Here is a 26674-nt window from a genome sequence, read left to right as displayed (position 1 = left end):
AAGTGATTACAATCAAGCAAGTGCAAATTTGGTACCACCTGGGAGCTGCAGTTTCTATTGAAGTGTGCTATCCTACAGTATTTGCTGTTTTTTAATTAAGTTTTTACTGTGTGTTTCTTTGCGAATATGTGACTAATTTTTACTCTGTGTATCAGCCATTTTTTTATAGCGGAAATACTTCACGATAAGTGATTATCAGCATCAGCGGCTTAGGAGCCGGAAGAAACTACTTGTAAACAACACACCGGCCGTGCTTGAGGTTACATGTTGTCCTGTAATCGCTGTCAACTCAACCTGCCTCGGTTTGCGGCCATCAGCCACTGGGCTCTGACGTTCCGGCATAGGCGGGAGTGAGTGACATCATTTATTGTGACCGATGTATACTGGCCAGTGTCTATGAACCTATGACTACGGTATACTTACTTAGTGATGCTCTGCTGCAATAATAGCTGTCTACATCAAAATAATACATCTTCCACGCTTCATACTTGTAACTATGACTTGGTGCTTACCTACTTTTCGTGTAACTAATAATAGTCTAAGCATCAATTTTATATAAATATTGGGAACGTCTTATCATCATAACCACTGATAACCATGATGCTCGGCCGCTGACGCAAAAGTTGCTGGTTTGGTTCCAGCCGCAGCGCTCGCAGTTCAATGCAGGCAATATGCTCGCGCACTGGACGATGCCAGTTCCTGGTAGAGACCATCAGATGGTCGTGATTTTCGGAGCTGTGAGCTACTGCGTGCCTCATAACCACATCTAAGTTTTCGCACTGGAACCCACAGACATTATTATGTATTATTAAACTTTATATTGACAGCATGCAATCTGACTCACCATAACCTACAGGCTATATGTACGTAATAAAATTATTGCTCTTTTTCATGGCGTCTAAGACAGTAAACGTCTAAGCACAGATGTTTATAGGCTTCGTGCACATCACCTTACTTAAATTGCCAATTTTTAAAGAGATTTTCAAGTGGAATAGTGCTTCACTAAGCAGCACCGCAATGTGGCAGGTGACCATACGTATACACCTTCCCATATTTTCAAAGTGCAGTGGTATCAAATGCGTGTTTGTTTCTTCTTCCAGGGCGGTGGGGCCTTTAAAAGCCAACCATGGCTGCCGATCCGTAAGATTTTGTTTATCTGTTCATTTTTTTAGATAATATCAAATCAACTGCGAAGCTAAGCTTCGCCTATTTCCGAATGCTGACAAAATGGGCCCAACTTTGTGGTCAGTAAAGCCAAACTATCTTGCCTACTTTACGTTTTTTATTTGACTGGGACAAGTGCCCATCGAAATGAACAAATGCCTCGTAAGCTAAAGGTCTTCCAAGGACACCTTTTTATTATATTTATGTATTAGAAAAGCTCTCGGCTGAAATTTGGCCACTGGCTTGGGTACATAATAGAGAATACAAATTGATTGATTAACTGAAGAAGAAGAAACCAAGGTTCGCATGCTATTATTTTCTGTGGATCGAACAACTGTATAATTCCTACAAACCTTGTGAATTATCTGGTCTCTTTTATGAGGTGCGATTACATCTTTAACGATCAAGCACACCGCATGTGACAGCTTGTTTTGTCACTTGATGAAGGATAAATACAACTTTGCTTTATTTGGCGCGAGCAAAAAAGAAGCAATAAGGAATCGCTAGCAGCATACTGGGCTCACATTTGAGGACACCACCTTCGAAGTAGCTTGGGCCGATGCAGCACACTAAAATACAGCGCAAGCTCAAGTGCTTAACGGTGCCTAGGCTGGAATTACGGCACAGTTTTACACTAAACATCTACTGTATACGCTGAAATGTTGTTCAATTTGAAAACTAATTTATTAATCGTACGCTCACTTTTCATCTCTCTCCCAATTTTTACGTTGGCTATGGTGCAGGTACGCCGCTAAGAGATGGCACCTCGTGCGTATGTCCCTCAATGCTAGTATCCCAATACTCTTCGGACTATTTATAACTAGTTTAGCATATTAGTAGGTGAGCAACGAGATTCTAGTGCGAGCTAATGAGTGCGGGCAAGCGGGTCAGTCGTACTGGCATGGTATTGATAATCTACTAGGAGTAGTGAACATTCTCAACATTCACTTTGAAAATCTGAAGATGACCAAAACGACAGCTTGGGTGAGTTGGTTGATATTTATCAGATATTTTCACAGTGCAAAGGGACAGAACGTCCATAGAGATACACGCAACGCTGTCTGTAGGTGCCTGGCTGTTCTGTCATTTCTGATGTTAAAATCTCGGTAGACTATAGCATTTACAGCGACCTACAGCAACAGGGTGTCACTGTTCTCAGGGAAGATTACGCCTGGTCGCCAGCGTTGTGCATGGTGGCAGATGTCTGTTCATGACTTTCCACGTCACAACTTAGGTACAGGTACCATAGCCGTTTTCAGAAATACGGGAAAACCTTTTTTTTTTCACTTTATATGTAAAGCAATGTACTCCATAATTTGAAAACAGCATCACTTACGCATTCACTAAAGACGACGAGAAGGTAAAAGCAATCGTCATTTTCTCCACATTCTAAGTACCATCTATGTCCCGCCACCCTTCAAGAGCCTTCTGCACAAAGGATGGTTTTCTATCCCCTACAACATCAGAGGCGCCTCAGATAATGTCACGTTGCCTCCGTCATCAGAATACCTTTGACCAAGCTACGGTGCCTTGTGAGGACGTCATCACGGAACGTAATACCACGCGACTGCTCAGTGGTGTCGTAATGACGTGATTGTGACACCAGAAAATTAGTTGATCTTTGATGTCATTTTGGCGTCCTGTGATGGCTTCATCATATCTTGATTTTTTTTGCATGATTCGTTCCCGATGCCTTAGGGTGCCCACAGCTGCCGATGAAGGACGGGTGATGGTAAAATTTTGTGTTTTATGAGCCATCTGAGGCTTTCATCTGAATAAGATGTGTTTGCATATTAAAACAAAACCCAATGCAAACGAATAAATAGCGATAGATACTCAGTAGCTTTCAGATTGTTTTTTAGCACAATAGGGTGAAAGTTCCAGATAGCTGCCACTTAGGAATCGATAATTGTACATTGCCGAGAGGACTGGATTAAATGATCTTTCTGATTGTTGATGTCTATGAATACTGTTCAAAAGAGAATGTCACTGGAGCTAATGTCTCGAGAGGAGGGCTTCCACTCTTTTGGTTAGTCCTCTTTTCGCCTTAAGTAACAAAAGTTATCATGTCAAACCGTAGTTTTGAACGCCATTCCCTGTTCAACATATCCTTATGAATTCACCTCTTAACAGTTTTGTGCACTTCTGTCATGTTCGTTTCACTTCACCAAAGTCATATTCATTAGGATTCATGAACTAAAGGTGATGGTTAGGCTATGGGAACTGAAAGCTATCACGTTATGAGCGTGATACAAAGCCAAGCAGTGACTGAGTACCTGCATTCCGCCTTTGTTCAGAGGACTGGGCATGGGCATGGACGGCATGGACGACTACGACGACATGCCCATCATGGCCGGAGCGTCCCGTCCGTGGCTCTCCACTACGGCCATATTGGTACTGCTCTCAGTCTTCCTCATCTCACTCGTCGGCATCATTCTGTTCAGCCTGTACTTATACTTTCTCCAAGGTATGCGCTCCACAGCCATTGTTGAACGCACCGTTGTCCAGAAGAGAAAACATTCGTAAACAAATTATTCAACACATACAGACGTATATACAACAGTGCTGATCAGAAAGAAAGACGAGGCAGATATAGGAAAAGAAAATGGAAGTTTGTGATGAATATTTCGTGAACAAGGTGTGTGCTGGAGCCAACATTTTGGCAAGCAGAATTGTCTTCAATGATGTACCTACATTTAGGTCAGTATAAATGAAAAACTAGCTTATATTCAATATTAATATTGATTTATTTCACACCGGACAATGAGCCCTATTGCTGAAACTCGACCATCAAGTAACGCACTTGAAGTTCCTCAGCAGAGTGTTTTGTTTCGTGTATTGAAGCTCTGTTCAGCGGGTAAGCGAGATATATGCGCGTATTCACATATACTTCGCGCTTAGGCGCAGGTGGCCTAACGGAGCCTCCTCTAAGGCTGCTGTATGTGGGCCAAGCTTCTCTCTTGTGCTAGCATGTTAACTGTAAAATAGGGTCACCTTTTTAAAGGGGCAATGTCATGAACTTGACGCATACAAGGTTTTTGCGTGAACGCTTAGTTAGGGATCCCTTGGTAATGATTTCGTAAAATAATGCAACAGAGAGACAATTTGTTATATAAAATATCGCTTCATATAACCAGCATCGAACGCAATTCAAAACGGGTGCAAAGCCTGCCAATTTCCGGCGCTGCCATGCAGACACCTCGCACGCTCACGCCCCGCCACACGAAATGGAGGCGCGAGTTTCAGTTGACATTCCGTCTGCTCGGCACGTAAGTGCGAAGACATGTCTTCGCCACTCTCAAAGCCATCGCCGCCATCATAAGCGTCCTCAAGTGGCGATGAAAGCACTGAGACATTAGACATTGCTGCGATTTGGGGCGTACCGAATAATTTTCAGTTCAATCCTAGGCTGAGCAGTGACACTGAAATTGACGGGGTACCTAGCAGCGACGAGGCAGCTGGAGACGCATGCTGGGGCCATGCTAGCTGCTATGACCTATGAGCGCTGCGTGCATGTTATTTGTTTGCGATGACTGAAGCTTCAAATAATCGCTTTCGCACTCACGACTTCATTGAAAATTACCTAAAGCAGCACAACAAAAACGCGGAGTTCGTGCGAATGCGCTCATGAACTCATCACAACAAACCAATTGAAAGCGTTGCCAGGAAGCCAGGCGTCGCATATAGAAGCTACACATGTTAGCACCACGATGACAACACTGAAATTGTCGACACCATCGCTGCTTGCTCATCGTTACACGGCCTCTGAAATGGGGTGAAGAGCTCGCTGAACACGTCAAAATACTCTCGTTGCCAGGAACGCGCCGTTAAGACTTTGGACGCTCTTTCTCTTGTTATAGAATATCTTGTATGTGACGGACGCAATTCACACGATCGCTAAAGAAAAACAGGCATACCAAACAAATGTTTGAATGCCACATCTTAAGATTAATATAGGGTGTCACTACTGCTTAGATGAGAGTTCGCTATCTACGTATTAAGAGAATTTTTGATTCGGCGCATAAACGAAGGAGTGGTACGCTACCCAGTTTGTCTTTATCTTGTAATTAGAGCTATATACCTTGCGATGGCAAATGGCAGCATTTATAGCCTTGGCACGATCCCAATACATCAGCCTTTACAGGAGCCACTAAATAGTATATGAGTGTTACGGTCACCTATCTAGTCCTCTTCATCATCACCATCACCATCATCAGCCTGATTACGCCCACTGCAGGACAAAGGCCTCTCCCATGATCTGCCAATGAACCCGATCCTGTGCTTTCCGTTGCCACGTTATACCCACAAACTTTTTAATATCATCGGCCCACCTAAATCTCTATCTCCCCTTCGTGGATTTGCCTTATCTGGGAACCCAGTCAGTTACACTTAACGACCATCGCTTATCCTGCCTACGTGCTACGTATCCGGCCCATGTCTATTTCATTTTCTTGATTTCATCAATAATATCCTCAACCCCGGTTTGTTCCTTGCCCCACTGTGCTTTCTTCTTCTCTCTTAAAGTTTCACCTATCATTTTACTTTCCATCGCTCACGGCGCCATCCTCAATTTAAGTTGATCCCTGATTTTAAGCTGAAAAGAGAGTTAAGCCCTCTTAAGCGTTGCTATCAGGCTCACCTGGTTTCGCGTTTATACTAAGATCTACTCACAGCTATTCGAAAGCAGTGTCTCTCATACACCATTTTTATGTTTATTGATCAGAGGCACGAATTACGTAGGGAGGTTCCTTGACCTCTCCTCCACCAACTCCTCCAGGGATGTTCTTGGTAAATATAACTTATGCTGTCATCCCTTATAAGAAAAATGGACTTGCTAGTCTACAGGCGCTTCGAACACGTTTTTGAAGATTCATTGTCGAACGGCGCCAAGAAGAGCACCGATAACGCGAGATATTCGTATGAAAGAACATTCACGCCAAGGTCGAAGAAGCTAATTCTAGGCTAACAGACTCGTCAGTCAACTCTCTTCGATTCACTAAGACTGAAATCGCGTCTGAGTCTGTGTGAGTCTAAGTGAGTAACGTTTTGGTCAGTTGAGTCAGAGTGAGTCCCGTGGAAGAAAATTTTTCTGATTGTGAGTGCGAGTGAGTACGGGTCAGAAAAACTTCCGCCAGTCAGAGTCTAAGTGAGTCCAAAGCTCAGAATATATTTCATGAGTGAGTCTGAGTGAGTTGCATAAGTTTTGCTGGCCTATGCAGTTACGTTGTCCACACTTCCAATGCTTGTAATATTTACACTCTGGTTCAACCATACATATAGTGCGGTGCTCAGATATAAATGAAAGGACTTCAAAGTAAAAAAAAATACGCAGCGACCGATGAAAAGTAACTGATGGGCTGCAAAGATTAGAACATGAACTAAACGTTGGTGGGTTACTGGAAAACCTACTGTTTGTGACAATACGTAATATTTTAACCAAACAATTGTAGGTAATTCCCATGAGACATAACGAGCCATCTATTGTGTTTGCCAAAAAAGTGGCAAAAGCAGCTAGAAACAGTGGAGAACGAGGGAGTGTGATAAAATCAGGACACTTATAGGCCTAAAATAAAGACAGCCACCACAAAAAAAACGCTATCGAAGGAAGTCGAGAACGGGATGAAATCTTGTCTGTTCGGGAAGTAATGGCAATGTAGACAAAAAAAAAGACAAGACGCCGACTCAGAGGGTGTCAAAATTATAATAAACACATTTCGGCTTCCCCATGGAAGCCTTCTCCACTAAGCTGAGAGGCCAAAACTTCCAACTTAAATCCACTTGTTTGAAGTTATTCAATAAAGCTTGTCGTCTGGTAGCGATAATAACTATGCTATGCTCTACGGCAACAGTGAGGACCAATATGCTTAAGTAAATTCAAATTATAATTGATTTTTATTCGCAGCAGTGCTTCCGGATTACCAAAAGTAAAGAATGAATGAGTATCTTGGTGAGATCGGGCAGCTATGTACAAAGTGGCAGATCAGAGGTACCAGCAAGAGATATAGGAAGAAGAAATGGCAAGTGATTTCTTAAGCAACATACACACATGTAATGAAAAAAAGGTCATCAACAGGCGCTGGGTAGAGCCGACGTTTCAACAAGCGGACTTGTAATAAAATAGTTTAGCACAGAATACATACGTATGTGTAGTATTAATCATCGAGAGACTCTTTATCGAGTAGCCCGAGCGATTAGAAGGCAGTAGCCAATGCAGCCAAGGAAAAAATAAAATGAGTTACTATATGGAGTTTTGATTAAAATTTTGTGATTTTAAAGTAAGGTGCGAACGAACTGAAGTTGGTGGGGAAATAAATCTTAGGAGTAGTTTTCAATATTGAGTGCCACACTTTACTTTTGCTGACCATTTTCCACGTCTGCGCGTATTGCATGGTGCAGCAAAACTGGAGTGCCCCAGTTGCAAAGTGGTCGACGTGGCGACACTCAAGAAGAAGAAGCTCACCACAACCACTACTTCCACCGAGTCAATCCTACGACAAGTCGAAGTTCCCGAAGATGATGAGCCGACTGGGCGGCTGCGGACGAGGCGACGACAACGCCGACGTCCTCTTCGCCAAAGGAATCGACGTCGCAGGCGACTGTCACGCATCTGGCGCAGTCTGCGCCCCTACTACCAGGCACGCCTCTACGCCTCGCTATGGCGCTTGTTGGACGCCGAAATGCGAGAGCAACGCCTGCGTCTACTTCGTACGTCGCACCTCAGAAGAGACAACAGGCGACCAAAACGACTTCAGGGACAATGCCTCCAAGGTAACGATGAGTGGTGTGAGTGAAATACGTGTGGTTTGCGCTGCATTTTATTAAGGTGTTACAACAAAATTTTTGCACTATGTGTAGTCTAAGCAATGTAACGCCACCATTTACTCCTTTTCGGCTCTAGGCCATGGTGCATGTTTCTCACTTCTCGCACTCAACAGAAAGGTGGCCACTTTGTATAGCTGTCAAACGCGTTCCAGAGTGTTCTTAGGTGGGCTAGTTGGTTCTTGAAGAACGTGGAAGAACAGCGAAGAAAACGGGACAGCCAAGAAACCTGACACAGCATAGACTAATTAGTAATTTTTAGGCACATCACTAGAAAAATCAGTGAGCGCGGTGTACACCGTGTTTACTATTTCGTTTTTGTCATTTTCTTTTTACACTGCTGTGCCACAGCTGTTTCAATACGCCATGCGGCAGCGTATTGCAGCAGTTGCGTTTGCTTCAATGAAATAGTTGCCGTGCGTGACGTAGTTGCTTCACTTTTAGGATGTCAAATTTAGAGAGAATTAATTGTCAGCGAAATTTATCAAATTATTGGTGCATTGCTCAGAAAGTAGCAGACGCTCTAGGTGCCGACAAGTGCGGACGTGCTAAGATCGGCTCCTTCTTTCAAGAATGCTTTCCTGTGGTATTCACGAATTTGTCGCCGAGTTTTAGTCCCATTGTGTGCCTAAGTTCTCAAGAAATCAGCAGATATCTCCTTTCTGCTGGTGAGTGGACTTTCAAACCGTTTTTGGGACATTTTTACACGGCAACGCCACCAGAGGATTTAAGTCTAACCAAGGAGGCGATTGTCCCCGATGCGCCGGCCCGGCGCCAACGCGAATCAACGCTCTGCGCGTTCCAGGATCTGCAACTGAGAATGGAATACCAAGTAGATGGAGAGGACATCTCTCCAGAGGATTCCACGGAAGACATGGGTTGGAAGGAAGCCGAAACGAGACGCTCGAGGAATAAGCAAGCCGCGGTTAGCGTTCCTGCTGCCAAGGGTTCGACCGAGTCCGGCGTTGCGGGAGACGCTCGAGCCAGACGTAGTAGGTATGACACAAAGCATACAAACGTGCGAGCTGGACGCATGCCGCCACTACCTAAGAACTTCAGCAAAATTGTGCTACGACCACGTGGAGGATTAAATATCTCGAGAATTGGCACTGGAGCCGTGGCAGACGCGATAGTACTGGCGGCCGGCGTCAAAGAGGAAGAGGCCATGCAGGACATCATCTGTTCCAACTTGCAGCAGAACATTATGGTGGCAAGCACTCCGGACCAAGACAGAGCTTCAAGATACCTCAAGGTCAAGCAAATTGACATTGGAGGCAAAGTTTTCGAGGTTAGCGCGTACGCCGCGGCACCCCACGATACTTGTAAAGGAGTGATTCGTGGGATCCCCGTAAGCGATACTCAGGACATTTTGACCCGAAAGATTGTGAACGCGAACAACCCGCTCGCGCTGCAGGCCAAGAGAATCAAGGACACCGGGACAATCATCATAGCGTTCGAAGGACACAAGGTGCCCAGATTCGTGAGATATTGACCTTCACTTTTGCAGTGCTCCCTTTACCGCAAGAACATCGATATTTGTTACGTCTGTGGAAAGCTGGGACATCAGTCTGACGTCTGTCCGAACCAAGCTGAAACAATCTGCAGAGGCTGCGAGATCAAGAACCCAGATAGCCTGCACCAGTGCAATCCAAGATGCAGGCTGTGCGACGGTCACCATCCCACGGCAGACAAGGAGTGCAAGAACAGGGCCCAGATTCACAAAACTCACTTACGAAAACATTTTTGCGCAAGAGAAATTTTGTTGCGTAAGTCGATTCACGAAACGAAAAAACGTCGTAAGAGGCCATAGTTGTCACATCGGCCGCTGCAAATAAAGCGCGCTGTGACTGCCTGGGAAAAAGGAAAAAGGCGCGTGTTGCAATTAGTTACATAAACATGCAGGGTGGCAGAAAGAAGGCAAAATGGTTAGAGATTGAGGAGCAGTTAAACAAAGAACAGATAGGCGTGTATGCGGTTACAGAAACACACCTTAGAGACTTGGAAGAGCCACCACATATTAAAAATTATGTTTGGGAAGGGTGTAACAGGACCATATCGGAAAGGAAAGGTGGGGGTGTAGGGATGCTAATTCACCGCGGAGCCAAATGGGTTAGAGTGAAACAGACGTGTTCAGAGCACCTCTGGGTTCTGGGCGCAGTAGGTGGAAAGGAAACGTGGCTAGGGGTAGCCTACTTGTGGACGGGGAATAACTGCAGAGAAAAGAATCAGGAGATAGTGGATTGCATGAGTGCGGATATTAAGGAATTTGGTAATGGGGCCGAAATCATCCTTCTAGGGGACATGAATGCCCACATACATGACCTTGACGGATATTCAGACACCAATGGGAAGTTATTACTAGATCTTTGCGAGCAACATAGTCTGGAGATAGTTAACACGGGGCCTAAATGTGACGGCCAGATCACATGGGAAGTCGGAAACAAGCAATCAAGTATTGATTATTGTCTCATGACTGAAGGAATTTACCACAAACTGACAGAAATGAGGATAGACGAGGAAGGCATTAACAGCTTGGGTAGTGATCATAAACGAATAACATTACAAATGGGATACGAAACTGAAAATATGAGCATGGAATCAAAGTCTGGCAGCTCGTATTTAAATGACAAACAAATAATAAATATAGCCGCAAGAGTCGAGGAACAAGTAGGCGAAATACCAGGCAAGGACTGGGAGTATAGTGAGCTGTTACATCTAATGACGAAGGAGATAGGGAAAGAGAAGAAAACTGTTTGCTGGAAAGGAAAAAGGAAGCCAAAAAGTTGGTGGAACAAGGAAATCCGGGAGGCGATCGAGAAGCGACGCGAAGCATCACGGGAGCATAGAAAGGCAAAAAAGGAGAAGCGGCCGCAGGACGAAGTCAAAAAAATATGGGAAATATATTTAGAGAAAAAATCTCTTGTACAGAAATTGGTAGAGGCAAAAATTAAAGGTGAAAGTGAACGCTGGATGACAGAGATACAGGAAAAAAAGGAGGCCGCGCCTAGGATTTTTTGGAACCACATAAAGGCGCTAGGTAGGAAGTCTGTCACAACGCAACAACATATTCTAGATGAAGGAGGAAATCAATTGGAAGGGTACGAAGCGCTAGGTTACATCCAAAAGGTAACAGCCGATTCGTTTCAAAAGAGCGTCCAGGGGATCTCCCCGGTGAGTAAAAGTGTGGCGGAGAAAGCAACAAAGGAAGAGCTAGTACTTGATAATTTCAACTGGAAAAAGGCCGAAGGAAAAATTCCAAAGCGCACTGCCGTGGGTTTAGATGGGATTCCCGTTAGCCTCATTAACGAACTAGGACATAACACTAAAGAAGCATTGTTAAAAGCAGTAGAAAAAAGCTTAAAGGACGGACAAATACCGGACAGTTGGCGACAAAGTAGAATGAACTTAATCTATAAAGGCAAGGGAGAAAAGGACAAGATTCGCTCGTATAGACCACTAACCATTACATCGGTACTATACAGGATGGCGATGCAAGCAGTAAAAATGAAAATAGAAACATGGGCCGAACATAACGATATTTTGGGAGAACTTCAGAACGGATTTCGAGTCGACAGGCGGTTAGACGATAACCTGTTTGTTCTCACTCAGTGTATAGAAATATCTAAAATAGAGAATAGGCCCTTGTACGTGGCTTTTCTAGACATCACTGGGGCATACGACAACGTTAATCAGGAAATTTTGTGGGATATATTGAAAGGAATGGGCATGGGCGAAGACTGTATACAGCTTTTGAGGGAGATATACCGAGAAAATACAGTTTGCATAGAGTGGGAAGGAATGCGTAGCAAAGAGAACGTTGAGGTTAGCAGGGGTCTGAGACAGGGATGTCCTTTGTCCCCGCTGTTATTCATGCTGTACATGGTGAGTATGGAAAAAGCGCTAGAAGGTAGCAACATTGGTTTTAATCTGTCACACAAACAGGGCGGCATGATGATTGAGCAGAAGCTTCCAGGTTTATTTTATGCGGACGATATCGTCTTATTTGCGGACAGTCGAGATGATATACAGCAGCTGGCGAATATATGCGGAAGGGAAGGTGAAGCTCTTGGACTAGGATTCAGTGTAACGAAGTGTGGATTGATGGTATTCAATGATCCCTGTGATCAGACGGTGTCCATACAAGGCCAAGAAATACCGAGGGTAGGTGAATACAAGTACCTTGGAGTATGGGTAAATGAGAGTGATAGATACATGGAGGTACAGGAAAAAGCCTCGGCAGCAAAAGGAAAGAGGAATGCGGCAATAATGAAGCACAGAGCGTTGTGGGGATACAATAGGTATGAGGTGCTTCGAGGTCTGTGGAAGGGTGTAATGGTTCCAGGGCTTACTTTTGGGAACTCAGTGGTGTGCATGAGGGCAGAGGTGCAATCGGGAATGGATGTAAATCAAAGGACTGTGGGACGCCTCGCGTTGGGTGCTCACGGGAAGACGACAAACGAGGCTGTAAAGGGCGATATGGGGTGGGCAGGTTTTGAGGCGAGGGAAGCGCAGAGCAAAATAAGGTTCGAAGAAAGGCTAAGAAATATGAAGGAGAGTAGATGGGCAGAGAAGGTGTTCCGTTATTTGTATAGGAAGAGCGTGGACACACAGTGGAGAAAAAGAACTAGAAGACTCACTAGTAAGTATACGGCTGGTATTGTAAGCCATATGTCAACAAAGAGCGTTAAGGGAAAAGTCAGGGAGGCGGAGAGGATTTACTGGATGGCAGCTATGGAGAAAAAACCGGCTTTGAGTAACTACCGAAAGGGCAAAAATGAAATAAGGAGGGAGGCATTTTACGATAATTCAAGGGGAAGCGCTTTACTGTTTGAAGCGAGATCGGGTTGCCTTAGAACGCGTAGTTATAAAGCAAGATTCAGTAAAGAAGAAGAACAATGCACATGCTGCGGGAAAGATAAGGAAACGGCGGAGCATGTTCTGATTGAATGTGGAGATATCCACCCAGGTGTACGTTTGGGCACGAGCCTACAGGAAGCCTTGGGTTTTAGGGGCAACAATGGAAAGCTGAACACACCCGCGATTGAAATAAGTAAGAGACGGTTAGAGTATTGGTGGCAGAAAATTAGAGAGAAAGGACAAAAATAAATATTGGAAAAATAAAATATGGACAGTGTGCCGTAAATGGCAGAGAACTTAAGCTGAAAATTTACCTTTTTTCCATTAAGATAGAATTTATCGAAGTAGAGGCATTAGGCCAACATAAAAAAAGAAAAAAGGTTTTTTTTTTGTCGAGCCTGGTGGCATACTTGTCACCACCCCGTTATAAAGGGGACGCTCATAGCATCCATCCTTCCATCCATCCATCCACATGTCAGCGATGGTGATGCAGGTGCTATATTTGCTTACGTCACCGAAAAGTGCTCGTAAGTGGATTCACGAAGCGAAATTGTGCGTAAAAACAGCATGGCTGAGAGAAAATCCCAAGAGTGGTCCGGACCACTCTTAAGAACAATGTGGCTACTTATAACCTGCTGCCGCAGCCGTATACTTTGGTGCCCTGGCTGGTTTTGAGTTAATTCACGCCCATTAAGGGCTGCCTGATGACTGCTGGTGCGTTTTTATTTCTTTCGGCGCTTTGAGCTTCGCGTGTTGTTTTCCTTGTACGCAGTGGATGGTGTTGACAACCAACACCGTCCAATAAGTTTGAAGTCGCAGTAATTGAAGAATTCTACTGGGCGTCAATGGCATAAAACTACGCATGTAAACATTTGTGGTTGGATGAAAACAAATGTGATACGTGAATGGTCGGTGCATTCGAACGCGACATGACATAGGATCAACCTTATTTGTTATTTTGTTGTGTTGCGCCCCATCTCATCCAATTAAAAGTGCGACTCGAGATCCTTGCCTCATTGGTGGAAATTACCACCAAAGAGGTTAATGGGAGCACATTCTTTGCACGCTATTGGAAATAAAAATGAGAGGAAGTTTTCAGTGAGTGGTTCCTAAAGGTTGTGCTCTAGTGTACTTTCATTGGCTCTAACTTTCCAATGGTTGCGATCTCTGAAATACAGCTGTTGATACACTTTGGGACGATCTGGAACAAAGCGTACTTTGTAAACCAAAGCGTATTATGGGTGCGCGTGATTACGCATGGAACTACAAACAAATCATGCATCTTCACCTTCAGTGTTCAGACATCGATATGGACCTTGATATTATGGCAAACAATCGGAATGAAATGACCCTAGTAACTTTGTATGACACCGAAAATATGCAAACCCTCACAATTGTGGAGCAAACCTTGGCTGAATTCATCCCTGCGTCAATTACCAGCCATTTAACTTGGCGCACGAACATCATTCAAAGGTAGAGCGAGCCACTGAAATGTATTTTGTGCGACGTAGCGACCACTTGACCTGAGAATAATAGCGTTGCGAAGGTGAATCCCCTGTCGCATGCTCTGATCGAAGCAGACGACAAACGCGAGCAGACGACGGCTTGGCCGACAAGCACAGCTTGTGATTGGTTGTGAAGCAATACCCTCTACATCAGCTTACTCCGTGACGTTGCCAAAACACTTCTTTCATCTGACACGCCTGTCGTGTTCGTCATATCACCCCCCCTAGCACATAAGAGAAAATTTTGTCATGCCGTGAAAATAGTGCAAGTACTTTCTAAGAGCTCTCTTATCATCTTATGTGCTGCGCAGTTGTCGAAAACAACATGGCGTCGTAAACAGCATATCGGTCGGTGCGACTTTCAGCAAACGCTTCTCGCACGAGTTACTTCAGCGTTTGACCGGATGTGTTGTGATTACAGCAGCTCTTTCGGTGCGTGTAAGCAGTGCGGAAAGCTGAGGCAGTGCAACGTTGTACGGTGAAGCGCAGCGAAGCCTGTGCGTCGATGTGGTTATCAAGCGGGGATCGGCGTCGATGTATCGACGGCAACTAGCACTCGAGAAGCCTGCAATGTGTGTTTGTGTGCCGGTAACAGTTAGTTCGCTTGACTTTCCAGTCTCTCAGTTTGGTGCTGTGCGACATTTCGGATTGACAGCGTTTTGACACGTTACTTGAGTGACCCGAAGTACGTACGGAAACGTATGAACTACGCGCTCGGTTCTTGCTTCGCCACTAGTTAGCCCATACGCTTCTATTTACTTGAGAGCAATGTACTGTTCGGGAGTGAAACGATGTTCGTTGTGAACAATGGTGCTGTGTTGACGTTCCAAGACTTGTGAACAAGCTGTGCTCGTGTGACCGAACATTGAAAGACAGCGTTGATAACTGTTTTGCCCTGAGAAGTTGTGGTGGGGCAGCTTAGCGCTTTTGTTCGTTAAGTCGTCCCTTCTCCTTTTTGTGATAACCATAGTCCTAGCGCTGTGATGTGATCAACCAAAACTGCGAGATGCTACATTCTGTTGTGGATCGTGTTACTTTGGAAGCGCACCTACACTGTTCTTCGGTAACAAATTGAGAGTTCTATGTGGCAGCGAGAGCCCGTGAACGTCAAGCTTCCCTCCAGCCCCTCCCCAAAAAGCAAAGATTTCACCGGTGCCTTGCTTTGGATGAAGTTGTAGGCCAATATTGCCTAACTACAGGTTTCCGAGTTCGTCTGGCCATCGTTTTGCACGGCTCTAGAGCCTTGACAACAGCCGGTCATGTCCAGTTCTTACACTTTATCAATGGACGTGCACGCCTGGCCAGCCCTTCATTGCTGTCATCGGCAGCTTCCAGTCTGCAGATGCTCTTTGCCTGTTGGCCGTACTTGGTTCCTTATGACACCGACGGCTACTAAATGCTGCCATCAGTGAGTTCACCTTGCAGAACAAAATTTCACCGGTACTGTAATTTACGCAGTTCTATAACGTGTGCAAGTTCTTAAGCCCATCAGATGTAATATTTCTCTATGGTAAGTTCAAGCATGAAAAATTTGCTACTACTGTTATATACATACATATATTATGGAGCAAATACATAAAAAGTTTTTTGTGATTTGATACAAGTGAGCTCTTGTTTGATTATGAGGTTGGACCTGTCGATTGACCACGTTTGATAGTTGGAAAGTTAATGTGAATTTATATTTCAAGAGCCAGGTTGCACTTAAAAAATTTATGTTATTTTGGAAAATTAGTTCTATAGACGATTACCACTGTGGTACTACTATACTTCAGTAGGGCATATCTATTGCTTTACGTAAATTTTACATGAGGCTTCAGTTTATTTCAAAGTGAATATAGCAGATTTTGGTCACTTTAACGAAGTGATAGCTTCATCAAATAAGTATTAGAAGTGAGTGCTTTTAAAGATTATTTTTAATTAAATATCTCATTTTTGGCTCTTCACAGATCGCAGAGATTGGTTTGTTAAGGTCCTGTGATGCATCGGTTGCACATTCTGGCACATCATTCCTCATCATTACTTGAAGCACCTGTACAAAAATAGGAAGGACACGTTCTCCCTAACTCTGCAAGCCTATGTCACTGCTGGGACTGTTATCATTCAGCGGATGTGGCGTGGAAGCATGCATGGCAGCCTCATCTAGAAGGACTGCAATCTGCTTGGGAGCTTCGAGGGCACAAAACTGCCTAACGGCTGGCTGCAAGGTTAGTTTTTCTTTAATACATACGATTACGTGAACACCACTTACTGTGCACAAATTGAAAACCCAAGCATGGTTGCTTTCAGTGGATACCTGTAATATTCTTACACATAATTCTTATTCAACATTTATAGAACTAAATTGCAAGATAATTGAGAATGTTGAAAGCTGAAAGCCTGAAGCTTATGAATGAAACTCCAATAATCTGAGACTCAAAAGCTTGTGCTTTGAAACGAGCACAAATACTTAGATTCCTTATTGAGCTCTCGAGCTTGTGACTCCCTCTGTGGATCAAGTGCTCTGGAAGGTAATAGCAAGTGGGTGAAAATTGCCTGGCTGTTCACAACTTGCAAGGAGAAAGACCTATTGAAGAAGCCTCAGATGACATAGGGCCAGTAACTGCATCTTTTACCTAATGTAACTTTTTCTCTCTCAGTGCTGTTGCTTGTGTTTCAGCCGAACATGTTCACCACGATTGCATAGTGATATATATTTTTCTACAAATTGTACCTGATCTAAGTATGCATTGTTGATCTCTAAAGGTGACGTTCAGTGTGTTTCAAAGCCATGGCTTCTCATTTCTTTGTCTGTGGCTAGCCTATTTCAGCAGCAGAGCGATGCAGCTAGCACACACGCAATCCAAGTCATGGAGCGCTCCTTTGGTGTTCTGTGCAGGATGCAGCATATCCATCCGGCAAGACACTGGTATCAACAATAATGGTGAGTGTTGGTGGCACCTGTAGGAGCCCGTTGTGTTTGTTGCGTATGATTATTTGCCCTGATGAAGTGCAATTTTGAAAGGTTTTCTTCATTTAGAATAATAGATGTCAGCAACAAGCACACTCATAATCCACAAGTTCTTTGTGTCTTCTAGACTGCCCATTTGCTCCTATATGCGGTATGATGGGCTGGTTATGTTAGACAGCCTTAAAATTATGAACATTGGCTGTTGTGTTGTAATGTAGTCTAACTTGTGTTTCGTAGAGAGCTTATTTGTGGTCTACTTCTCGCACCTAGTGTAAAGTCGAAATAGAAGAAACTCTATTGGCTTTTTATGCCTGTCAGAAGTTTCATGTCTTCATCTATAACATTGTAGTTTTGCTCTTGTATCTTATTAAATATATTTTCAGTCATCACTGTTTGTGTGTGTGTGTGTTGAGGCTTGTCATTGGCTTCTGAAAATACAATATCTGTAAATATGAGCACATAATTGACAACTATACACTCTTGCATGTAGCATGATTGTAACAATGATCTGTATTTTTCTAAGTTCCAGCAGTAACAAGGGGTTCGGTGCTCCACGGTCATGAACAGTGTATCAAGAACAGAGCACAGAAGACCAACAAGTATAAAGGGACTGCCAGTGACTGTTCTCCTGCTCAAAGTTTACAACAGCAGAAAGAGCACATTGTGATGTCAGGAGCAGCTGCTGCTTGACTTCTTAGCAGTGCATTATTCAGCAGTTCATTTGCTTGCATTCAAAATTATTTAAATTTTGCATGGAAGATACCAAACTATGATACTAATTTAAAGGCTGCTGTAGTGTTAGTGGGCAAATATTTTTGAGCTGAAGTTTTTAACATGTGTGTTAAGTGCCTGCGTGCCTCTACATTTACATGCCAGAAATCACAGCATCTATTGTCACCAATGGTAACTGTGTTTGCATTCTTTGTAGTACAAAAAGTGTAGCCATGGATGCAGTAATTATGTACTTAGTCGATGTAATCCTTCAGTGTACACTCATTTGTATAGCACCAATGATGCCATGAGTGTATGAGCTCTGGGATGTGAATATATGTGAATTATTTTATTTGGAAGGAACAGGATCATCACTACTCCTAGTATATCTTAACAGTAAATTTTAGTGCTTGGGTATTATCACACTGCCTATCCGTCCTTCAACAGTCTACTTATCTACTGTGTAAGTGTAACTTTTTAACTGTATACTTTGCTCGGATAGGTTTGTTCATAATGTAATGCAAGTGACTTATCATCTATGCAGCTCTACTGAGACTAGAAATAAAAGTATTTATTTTTATATGTAGCTATAGCATGCATTCAATTGTGTTTTTTAGGTGCCTGTACAACTGTTTTAGCCCTACAAAAGGTCTGGTATACTCTAATATGGAATCTGGCATCTTAAAATGGTTTGTTAGTGGAAGTAAGAATGTGTTTACAACCAATACTACTATTCACAGATGAACTTTGAAAACTCTGTGGAAATTTATTTACATTTATTGAACTTTGTGAAGGCAAATGTTGTTATGTTCTTTTATTGTGGTCCCTCTTTCATGAAAATGACACATAAGTACTTTGCAGTGGCATAGTATTAGTTGTTATTTTACACATATGTGCTGAGCAAAATCGCAGTTGAGGCCAGCAGCAAGACATACATGCAGTGCACTGGAGGATCACGTCACATAGTGTACAGTCTTTGCCCACGAGTAAACTCAATATTTTTCAAGCAGACTAATAGACAGCTGTATGGAAACTGTGTTGATGCCCAAACTTTGAAGTCTTCTTGAGGAGTGTTTTTCATCATTTTTGTCCAAGTGAAGTAGCTACCCAAGGCCACAACTGGTGGGAATGTGGTGGTTTCCTCTCTCCAAAAGCACTCCTACCAGCTGCCTCAATGTTATTATGGGGTGAATTTACGAAGTCGAAAAATAATTGGTCTTTGTTTTCTTGGCCGAAAGAGTCGCTTCCACCGTTGAGCCACCACGACGCGCCAGAATAGAAACTTTTAGCTAAATAAAGTTGATTCTACTTTTGAGAAGTGTTTTGGGGAAACGAAATGACACTTATAGCTGTCAATATAAACACTGTTTGCACCAAGGAGCTTAGTAGCTTATAATTGTATTATTCATATATTGTCTAGAATTTACTCGCGCTGTGCCAACTTTCAGCCCAAGTGTCCTAACATGCTTTGTTAGTGGGTTGTGAATGAGCCAAGCGATGTAAATAAACAGACTGATATTGCAGACATGTACAAAATATTGATGCACAGCCCTTTTCTTTAGCATGACATGGTCAAGGGCTTTATTCTTGTGTTTTTTTTTTAAACTGCTTGTCACTGGGCAGCAGCGGAAAACTATGCAGCAAGCTTTTGCGAGATGGTTCGAGAAACACCGTGTTCAGACATACCAGTGCCGGTGGATTTCTCTCGTAAGTTACTTTCTGTAGTATATTCAAAATGAGTGTATTAGAATTGTTGTTTTATAGCCATTCATTTTAATATTTACACCTGAGTGTGTGTATGTATGTATTTATGGGTGTACATATGTATATGTGTGTGTGCGTATATGTATGTATGTATGTATGTATCTTTTAAATGAGAATTCGTTTATCATTGGTGAGTAAGTTTGCTAATAATTTGGCTGATTTTGTTTCTAGTTATTTCTCTTTTGAGCCATTATACATTTCAATTTGTTTTGTACTGCATAAAAATAAATGTAACCTTGCACAGAATATGTGTGTTCAAAGAAGTTGTTTCATTTACCAACCTACAGTCATGGGCAAGAAATTGGGTAAAATGGAACGAACCTGCGAAGATTAGTTTCGAGCATAGCTACTCTACATGGCATACCTCGTACACATTGCGTTGGTTGAATATGTCGATTTCAACCTTTCAATTTTAATCAGAATAAGCAAGCTATCACCCGTCGTTGTATATGTGTGTGATATTTATGCATACTGTGATACCGGTTCGCAATTACAATTAAGGTCACAAACCTAGTCAAGCTGAATACATGAATTTTGTCCATACACCTTTCATCTGCCCTGGAACTGTTGTTAATAAAAAATAAATTTCAGTTTAGAAATTTATTCTAGTAACCAAAAGCAGGGTAACTCTTTATCACACAAATCAAATTGCCATTGTTCTGTTCCATTCTGGACAATAAAGAACCCTCTCAGCAGAACTCGATTAACTGCTATAGTTCATTTTAACCATTGACAGCGACATAACACTGAAGCGTGCAGCATGACAAATAGCGAGAGAGAAGACACAAACTAATCACTCTGTTTGCGTCATCTCTAACTGTCCGTGCTCTTTGGTCTTGCTGCATGTGATGATGCCCACCAAATTAGCACGAAAGCGTGTCCCTACAAAGGCAGTCAACTTGGCTGCAAGCAGTTAGCTCACTGCATGTGTAGATTTTCTTCAAAACACCGTGAAAAGGGCAGGGCTATTCACACAAGATGCATTGAAGCTTATCAAACACCAGGTCATTGACAATGAAACCAGAGACGTGAGAGCCATTCTGTGCCTAGATCTAGAAAAAGCGTTTGACAACATCCACCACGCATTCATACTCGAAGCAATTTCCAAGCTTGGTCTAGGGAAAGCCTTTTAAGACTACATATAGTCCTTTCTTACAGATCGGAAAGCTGTGATGAAGATTGCAGATATCGAGACCGCAGAAATCGAACTAGAAGCAAGGGGTACTCCAGAAGGGGCAGTGATTTCACCAATGCTGTTCAACATTGCCAAGATTGGACTGTCAAAGAAATTATCGAGCATTGAAGGATTGAAGCACAGCATCTACGCAGATGACATTACCATCTGGTGCACAGGTGGAAGCAAGGGGCAGATTGAGAGCGCTCTGCAAGAGGCGTTTGACACCGTAAAAGACTACCTTCGCCCTTCCAGGCTCAAGTGCTCCACGAGTAAGTCAGAACTTTCGCTTTATCGGACTGCATGCCGGGGACCGAAGCCCAGGGGATGGAAGCCGTTAAACCAGATAGACATACATCTCCGTACAAATCAAGAAGATGCCATCCAGAGGGTCGACTCCATCAAAGTCCTGGGAATGCTGATTGAGTCTACCGGCGCCAACAGCAAATCTATAGCCAAGTTAACTCGGAAAACAGACAGTGCGGTGCACCTCATACGCAGAGTGGCCAACAAAAGAAAGGGATCAAGGAAGACAGCCTCATCAGGTTAATGCATGTGTTTGTTCTAAGTCACTTCACATACGAGGCAGCAATGCACAACTGGTCAAGAGCAGAGTCCGAGACACTGAATGTGCTCCTCAGGAAAGTTATCAAGAAGGTCCTGGGCCTACCCATACATACCAGCACCGAGCGTCTGCTTGAGCTTGGCATTCACAACGCGCTCGAAGAAATAGCAGAAGCCCAAGAGAGAGCACAGTTTGCAATGTTATCTACTACACGGTCGGGGAGAATGATCCTGCAGGAGCTGGGCCAACACCCAATAGCAATCAGACGCAATTACAATGATATCCCTGACAACATCAGGGAGACTATCACGGTATCTCCTATACCGAGAAACATGCATCCAGAACACAACGTCGGAAGAAGTGTAGCGAGGGCCAAGACTATACTTCGTCAAGTCTCAAACGAGGAACGAGGGGTCGTATTTGTTGACGCGGCTTCCTACGCTATTGGGAAAGCGTTTGTGGCAGTGGTAGTCGATGGGGCTGGCCATGGCGTCAACTCAGCGACGGTCAGGACGAAAGACCCAATCAGTGCGGAACAAGTGGCCATCGCCTTAGCACTCAAAATGGATAATATTGAAGTCGTCTACAGTGATTCCATGGCAGCACTACGGGCGTTCGCCAAGGGGACGGTCTGTGAACAAACGCTGAAAATACTGCAAGGCAAGAACATAACACATCATCCTCTGAGTTGGTTCTCAGCTCACCTTGGACAAATTAACAATTCCCCTCCCAATCTCAATGAAGCAGCACACGAGGCGGTGCGAGAACTCTCCAACCGCGCCTCCCCGGGGATGCGTTCTACCGGTGAAGGGGATAACCGAGAAATTCTTACAACATATAACGAGCTCACTAAACATTTCTACCTGTCTAGAAGAATTTTCCCTCCACCTCACAAAAATCTAACCCGGCCCCAAGCACTTACATTAAGGCTTTTGCAAACACGGATGTACCCTACTTTCAAAATGTTACACATCATGTACCCTGACCTATACCCAAGTAATCTTTGTCCACATTGTGGGGAAATAGCTTCATTAGAACACATGCTCTGGCAGTGCACCAAATTCGCTCATTTATCGCACATCACCTCTGCCAGATGGGAGGCGGCAATCCGCAGCTCGTCCTTGGCAGATCAGCTCTGGGCTGTCCACCAAGCCCGCGAGGCGGCTGAGGAGCTTGGCATCTCAGTCCCCACTTGGGAGCTGCCCGCAACACAGTGATCTGTGTTTTGGAGGACCAAATAAAAGTTTATCCAATCCAATCCAATGCTCAGAAAGTGCATGCTAACGACAAAGCCAAGAAATGAATCGTTATGATTTGATTGCATAAAATTTGCAGAGAGGTCATTGGCAATAACGCCAACAAAAATGCCTGGAATTTCTGCTTGCTGGCTGGCTTGCTTTAATGAAGACAGGTATGGCGTTGTGTGAAATCTAAAAAGTAATTGAGCCCAAACAATACAGCGCGGAACTGTTCGTTATATTTCTGCAATAAACATATGCACTTTCGCTTTTAAAATTTCTTCGGAGTACAGCTTCGTACACGCAAAACAACTAAAAAAAATAAACCATTTCCCACTAAAGGGAACTATGTGTACTGATTTGAAACAGCGGGCGCTAAGGCTTACACTGGCGGTAACTTTAGGCACTTCTAGGTGGGCGTACGTAAGGAGCCCACGTACGCAGTACTGCCATGGGAGAGAATTGTGCTGTGCAGTACGTAACGTATCTATTTCAGAGATACGCGCGTACACCCTAAACAGGATGCTGCGTACGTAACGCTACTCTTACTAGGTTACGTTCTTGCGACTCCTCGAAGAAACCAGAACAAGAGTATATGGTGGCAGCAGTGGCGTTCGACGCAGAAAGCAACATTAGACCCGATGCAAGGCATGTGTACTTCTCAATGAAAGGCGATGTTGTCATGCCAGACAAGGTAAATTCAAGCGGCGCGTTCTGGCGTCTTGATGACTCGGAAGAAATTGCCTGGCGTCTCACGAAAATCCTCAACAATCGCCTTCGATAGAGTGTGCGGGAACTTCGTCTATTTCTGCCAGACCTCTCGGCGGATGAGCCAGTAAATAAAAAGGCGCTTTGGTGCGTATATTTATTCCTGGTGCTACTTACCATGCTCTGTACGTTGTGCGAGCTTTCACACTTTAAATGAGCTGGTAGTACATTCTAACATCCTGAATACCTGGAACGCGACCACTTGCTGCTGCGTACGCTAAGCCTAATCCGCAGCAGCGCTGGATAGAACGCTGGGGTCGATCCAGTACGGCCATGCTCGATGAGACACCGTTTTTAGATTGCGCACCGAAGTTCAAATCACCAAAGATGCAAACAGCTAGGTGCATTTGGTGCACACAGGAACGATGCTGAATATCTACACAGCGAACGTGACGGCCTGACTTGTACGCTGGTGGCCCTAACTCAAGAAGTCGTGTTTCGTGCAAATTACAGAGGTCATGTAAGTACTGGGACCACGGTAGTGAGACCTAGCATACTTCTAACGTCCGTGGCGCTGATAAGCATTACAAACCTTTGCATCTTGCATACCATCTATCTACTTGAGTGAAACACATGAAGGTACGTTAAACTAAAGGTGTGGTCACACACTTCACTTGCCGCGGAAGCAACGTAATTTTCACAGCGTACGCAACTTCTCCGTACGCCTAACTAAAAGTGTCTATTGACGCTGGCGCTCACCGGGGTGTTGCGCAGGTGAGAAACCTCTGGAGGCGCAAAGCGCACAATGGTGTATCGGTGTTTCTTACTGCAATATGCTAACCGCTGCTAGTGAGCAATGACAAAACGAAGACTGATTGGACGCAAAGACCCGTAGTTCGAATATGCAAACAGCAAATTATTATCGTTCAACAACGCACGGAAAAAATGTCCCGTCTATTCAGGTCAAGATCCAGCGCCTAATATAAGGGGTGCCCAGTGAACGGCTGCGCAGCTCGTGCAGTCAGTTTTTTTAGTCAAGAAACTCACTAGCAGATGCTGCGTGCGTCGGTATTGCCAGACAATAGAGGGGGGAGAGTAGGAGAGGAAAGAGAAGGGGAGCGGACGCGCAAGTGCATTGAGTCTATAAACGCCTCGGGGAAGGATGCCTGGAGGAGGAATAGGGGGAGCGAGCGTAGGTTAGCAGATTCTCCCTGCGTCAGCGTAGCAAGGTGAGAGAGGGAGGGGTGTAGAAGGGAAGAGGGGGAGCGAACGTGCGAGCGCATAAAGACAGTCACGCCACACACCAGACTGAGCTCGACACTAAGCTGCCTCGAATCTAATAGTTCAAATTGCGGAAAAGGCTTGATGTATCGAAAGTGGGGAAAGAACACCGTCGTTGATTGTCTTACATGACAGAGTATCATGCCCTAGTGCAGATTTCACGCGTAAAGGAAAACTATCTCACTTTCGAATCTGTGCAAATACAGCGTAAATTGCCGAGCAAGCACCTTCTTACGTTGAAAGATGATCCAGGCAGACACACGCACGTTCACAAGTGCGCACGCTAACGCACACACATGAACATACCTCCATGCCGACACACAGAGGCAAGCAACGTAAGCAAATCACGTGTGTACCTGTTTAAGAATAGAAAAGTAAAACAAGTCTTCACAGAGGTGATTGAGCGTTTATCGCGGATTGTTTTGCCCCGGGCAAAGGAATGAACGCAGTTTCATGCGAAGAACGGCAAGCAGATCAAAACTGAAAGCACGCACCTCATACAGAAAGCACGCACGAAATGAGTATACATGACACGAGCGTGGACAAACAATCATCTCAGTCCGATGCCTCAAGCACGATGTTCAAAAAAAGACGCACTAAACGAACGCACAAACATGCGCAGGACTAGCACGAACAACTCTCACAATTGCTACTTCATTGTAGGTGAGCAGCGTGCTCTTGTCATGAACGTAACCACGCCAGCGAGCAAAGTGACCTTCGTACTTTTCTACTTTTCTGAATCATGAGTGTGATCTGCAGGAGAAACAATACTTCGTGGAGGAGCGTGCTCAAAGAACCGCGTGAGGCGTGCAACGCTCAAGTCCCTTATTATAGAAAAAGTAGCCGCACTGTCCTACATATGTTCTCCAATGTGTCCAATCCTTATCTCTGGAGTGTCCGAACTTTATCTATATCCTCTCCCAAACGGTCACCGTGGGGGCGCCGGCTCTCTTACCCGGCTCGTGACACTCCCCTATAGAGAAGGTTAAACACGCTGGCTGTTCATGATATGTGGTAAGTGGCGGCTCGTAGGGCTCGAGGCGGGAAAGATGCTTGCGTGTCGTGGCGGCTAAGTTCGAAGACAGACGGTACTTTCCGAAAAATATCCAGTGACTTAACCCAACCCCAGCCCAGTGCGCAATCTCGCTACTGATGATGAAAACATGCTGCCGTGGTAGATTACGGTATAAAGCACTGTGTAATAAAATGTTCAAGATATTCCGGTAGCGTATTTTGACTTATAAGCAGTGCAGCGGTCCACTGCCCCTTTCACAAAGCCACAGGCGCGTTCCCTGAGAGCAGCAAAGGACACGTTCTGCAGTGGCCGGCGTGCAAAAAAGAGCCTTCACGTGAAAAGCGCGTCTTGCATAGAGCTGACAGTGCGAACTATGTATTCCAAATGCAAGCCAGTAGGAGCAAACCTCTAGCGCACTTTCAGATCGAAGAAATCAGAACGTTTTGTCAGGCAAGATGAGTCATGCTGTTAAAAATGGCTACAAAAAACAACAAAGACTAAGGATCCAAGATATGAAGGAGCCTAAGTGGCAACTTAATTTATTTACCAAACTATATAAATCAATATAAAAGGCCACTGGCCTTCAAGTATGCCTAGTTGCTAGTGGTACTGATCGCTGTTTTAGATTCATCAGCACTTGCTGCGTTGTACCCATTTTACACGTGGCAGAATATCATCAAGTAACCAATATGCTATTCTAGTTGACAATCACTTATAAGAAGTACCTATCAATTGCTGTTTTTTCCTTCTTTGTGCTGCTTGCAGGCCAAAAGCTAAGGCTGCGTTGGAGCAGAACGCAGTGGCAACGACGTAGGCGACGAAAACGAAGCAGCGGGCAACGAAATACCGCGTTTGCTTGCAGCCGAAGACTACGGGCCGTCAGTGGATCGCAGTACTTCTCCATAAGAACTAAGGACTCGTCGTGA

General features: G+C 44.2%; 1 protein-coding gene and 1 long non-coding RNA gene across 2 annotated transcripts; both read left to right on the top strand.

Annotated features, from left to right (window-relative positions):
• The first annotated feature begins 235 nt into the window (after positions 1 to 235).
• LOC142786682 (uncharacterized) lies at positions 236 to 26674 on the top strand. The gene is made up of 5 exons (XM_075884301.1): positions 236 to 350; positions 1101 to 1140; positions 3462 to 3631; positions 7561 to 7932; positions 26514 to 26674. The coding sequence occupies exons 2-5, from the start codon at positions 1127 to 1129 to the stop codon at positions 26672 to 26674; spliced, it is 717 nt and encodes a 238-aa protein (XP_075740416.1). The 5' UTR covers positions 236 to 350; positions 1101 to 1126.
• Positions 15349 to 18288, top strand: LOC142786716 (uncharacterized). Its single transcript, XR_012889130.1, has 4 exons — positions 15349 to 15753; positions 16292 to 16549; positions 17143 to 17265; positions 17816 to 18288. It is a non-coding gene; the product is annotated as an uncharacterized LOC142786716 (long non-coding RNA).

Source organism: Rhipicephalus microplus, unplaced genomic scaffold, assembly GCF_043290135.1.
Source record: "Rhipicephalus microplus isolate Deutch F79 unplaced genomic scaffold, USDA_Rmic scaffold_28, whole genome shotgun sequence".
NCBI lineage: Eukaryota > Metazoa > Arthropoda > Arachnida > Ixodida > Ixodidae > Rhipicephalus > Rhipicephalus microplus.
This window is presented reverse-complemented; position numbering and strand designations above follow the sequence as displayed.

What these genes read in the sequence shown, in the direction of transcription:
- LOC142786682 (XM_075884301.1), top strand. An exon ending in GTACTTATACTTTCTCCAAG is followed by an intron (nt 3,632 to 7,560) that starts GTATGCGCTCCA and finishes TGCATGGTGCAG; the next exon opens with CAAAACTGGAGTGCCCCAGT. An exon ending in TCAGGGACAATGCCTCCAAG is followed by an intron (nt 7,933 to 26,513) that starts GTAACGATGAGT and finishes TGCTGCTTGCAG; the next exon opens with GCCAAAAGCTAAGGCTGCGT.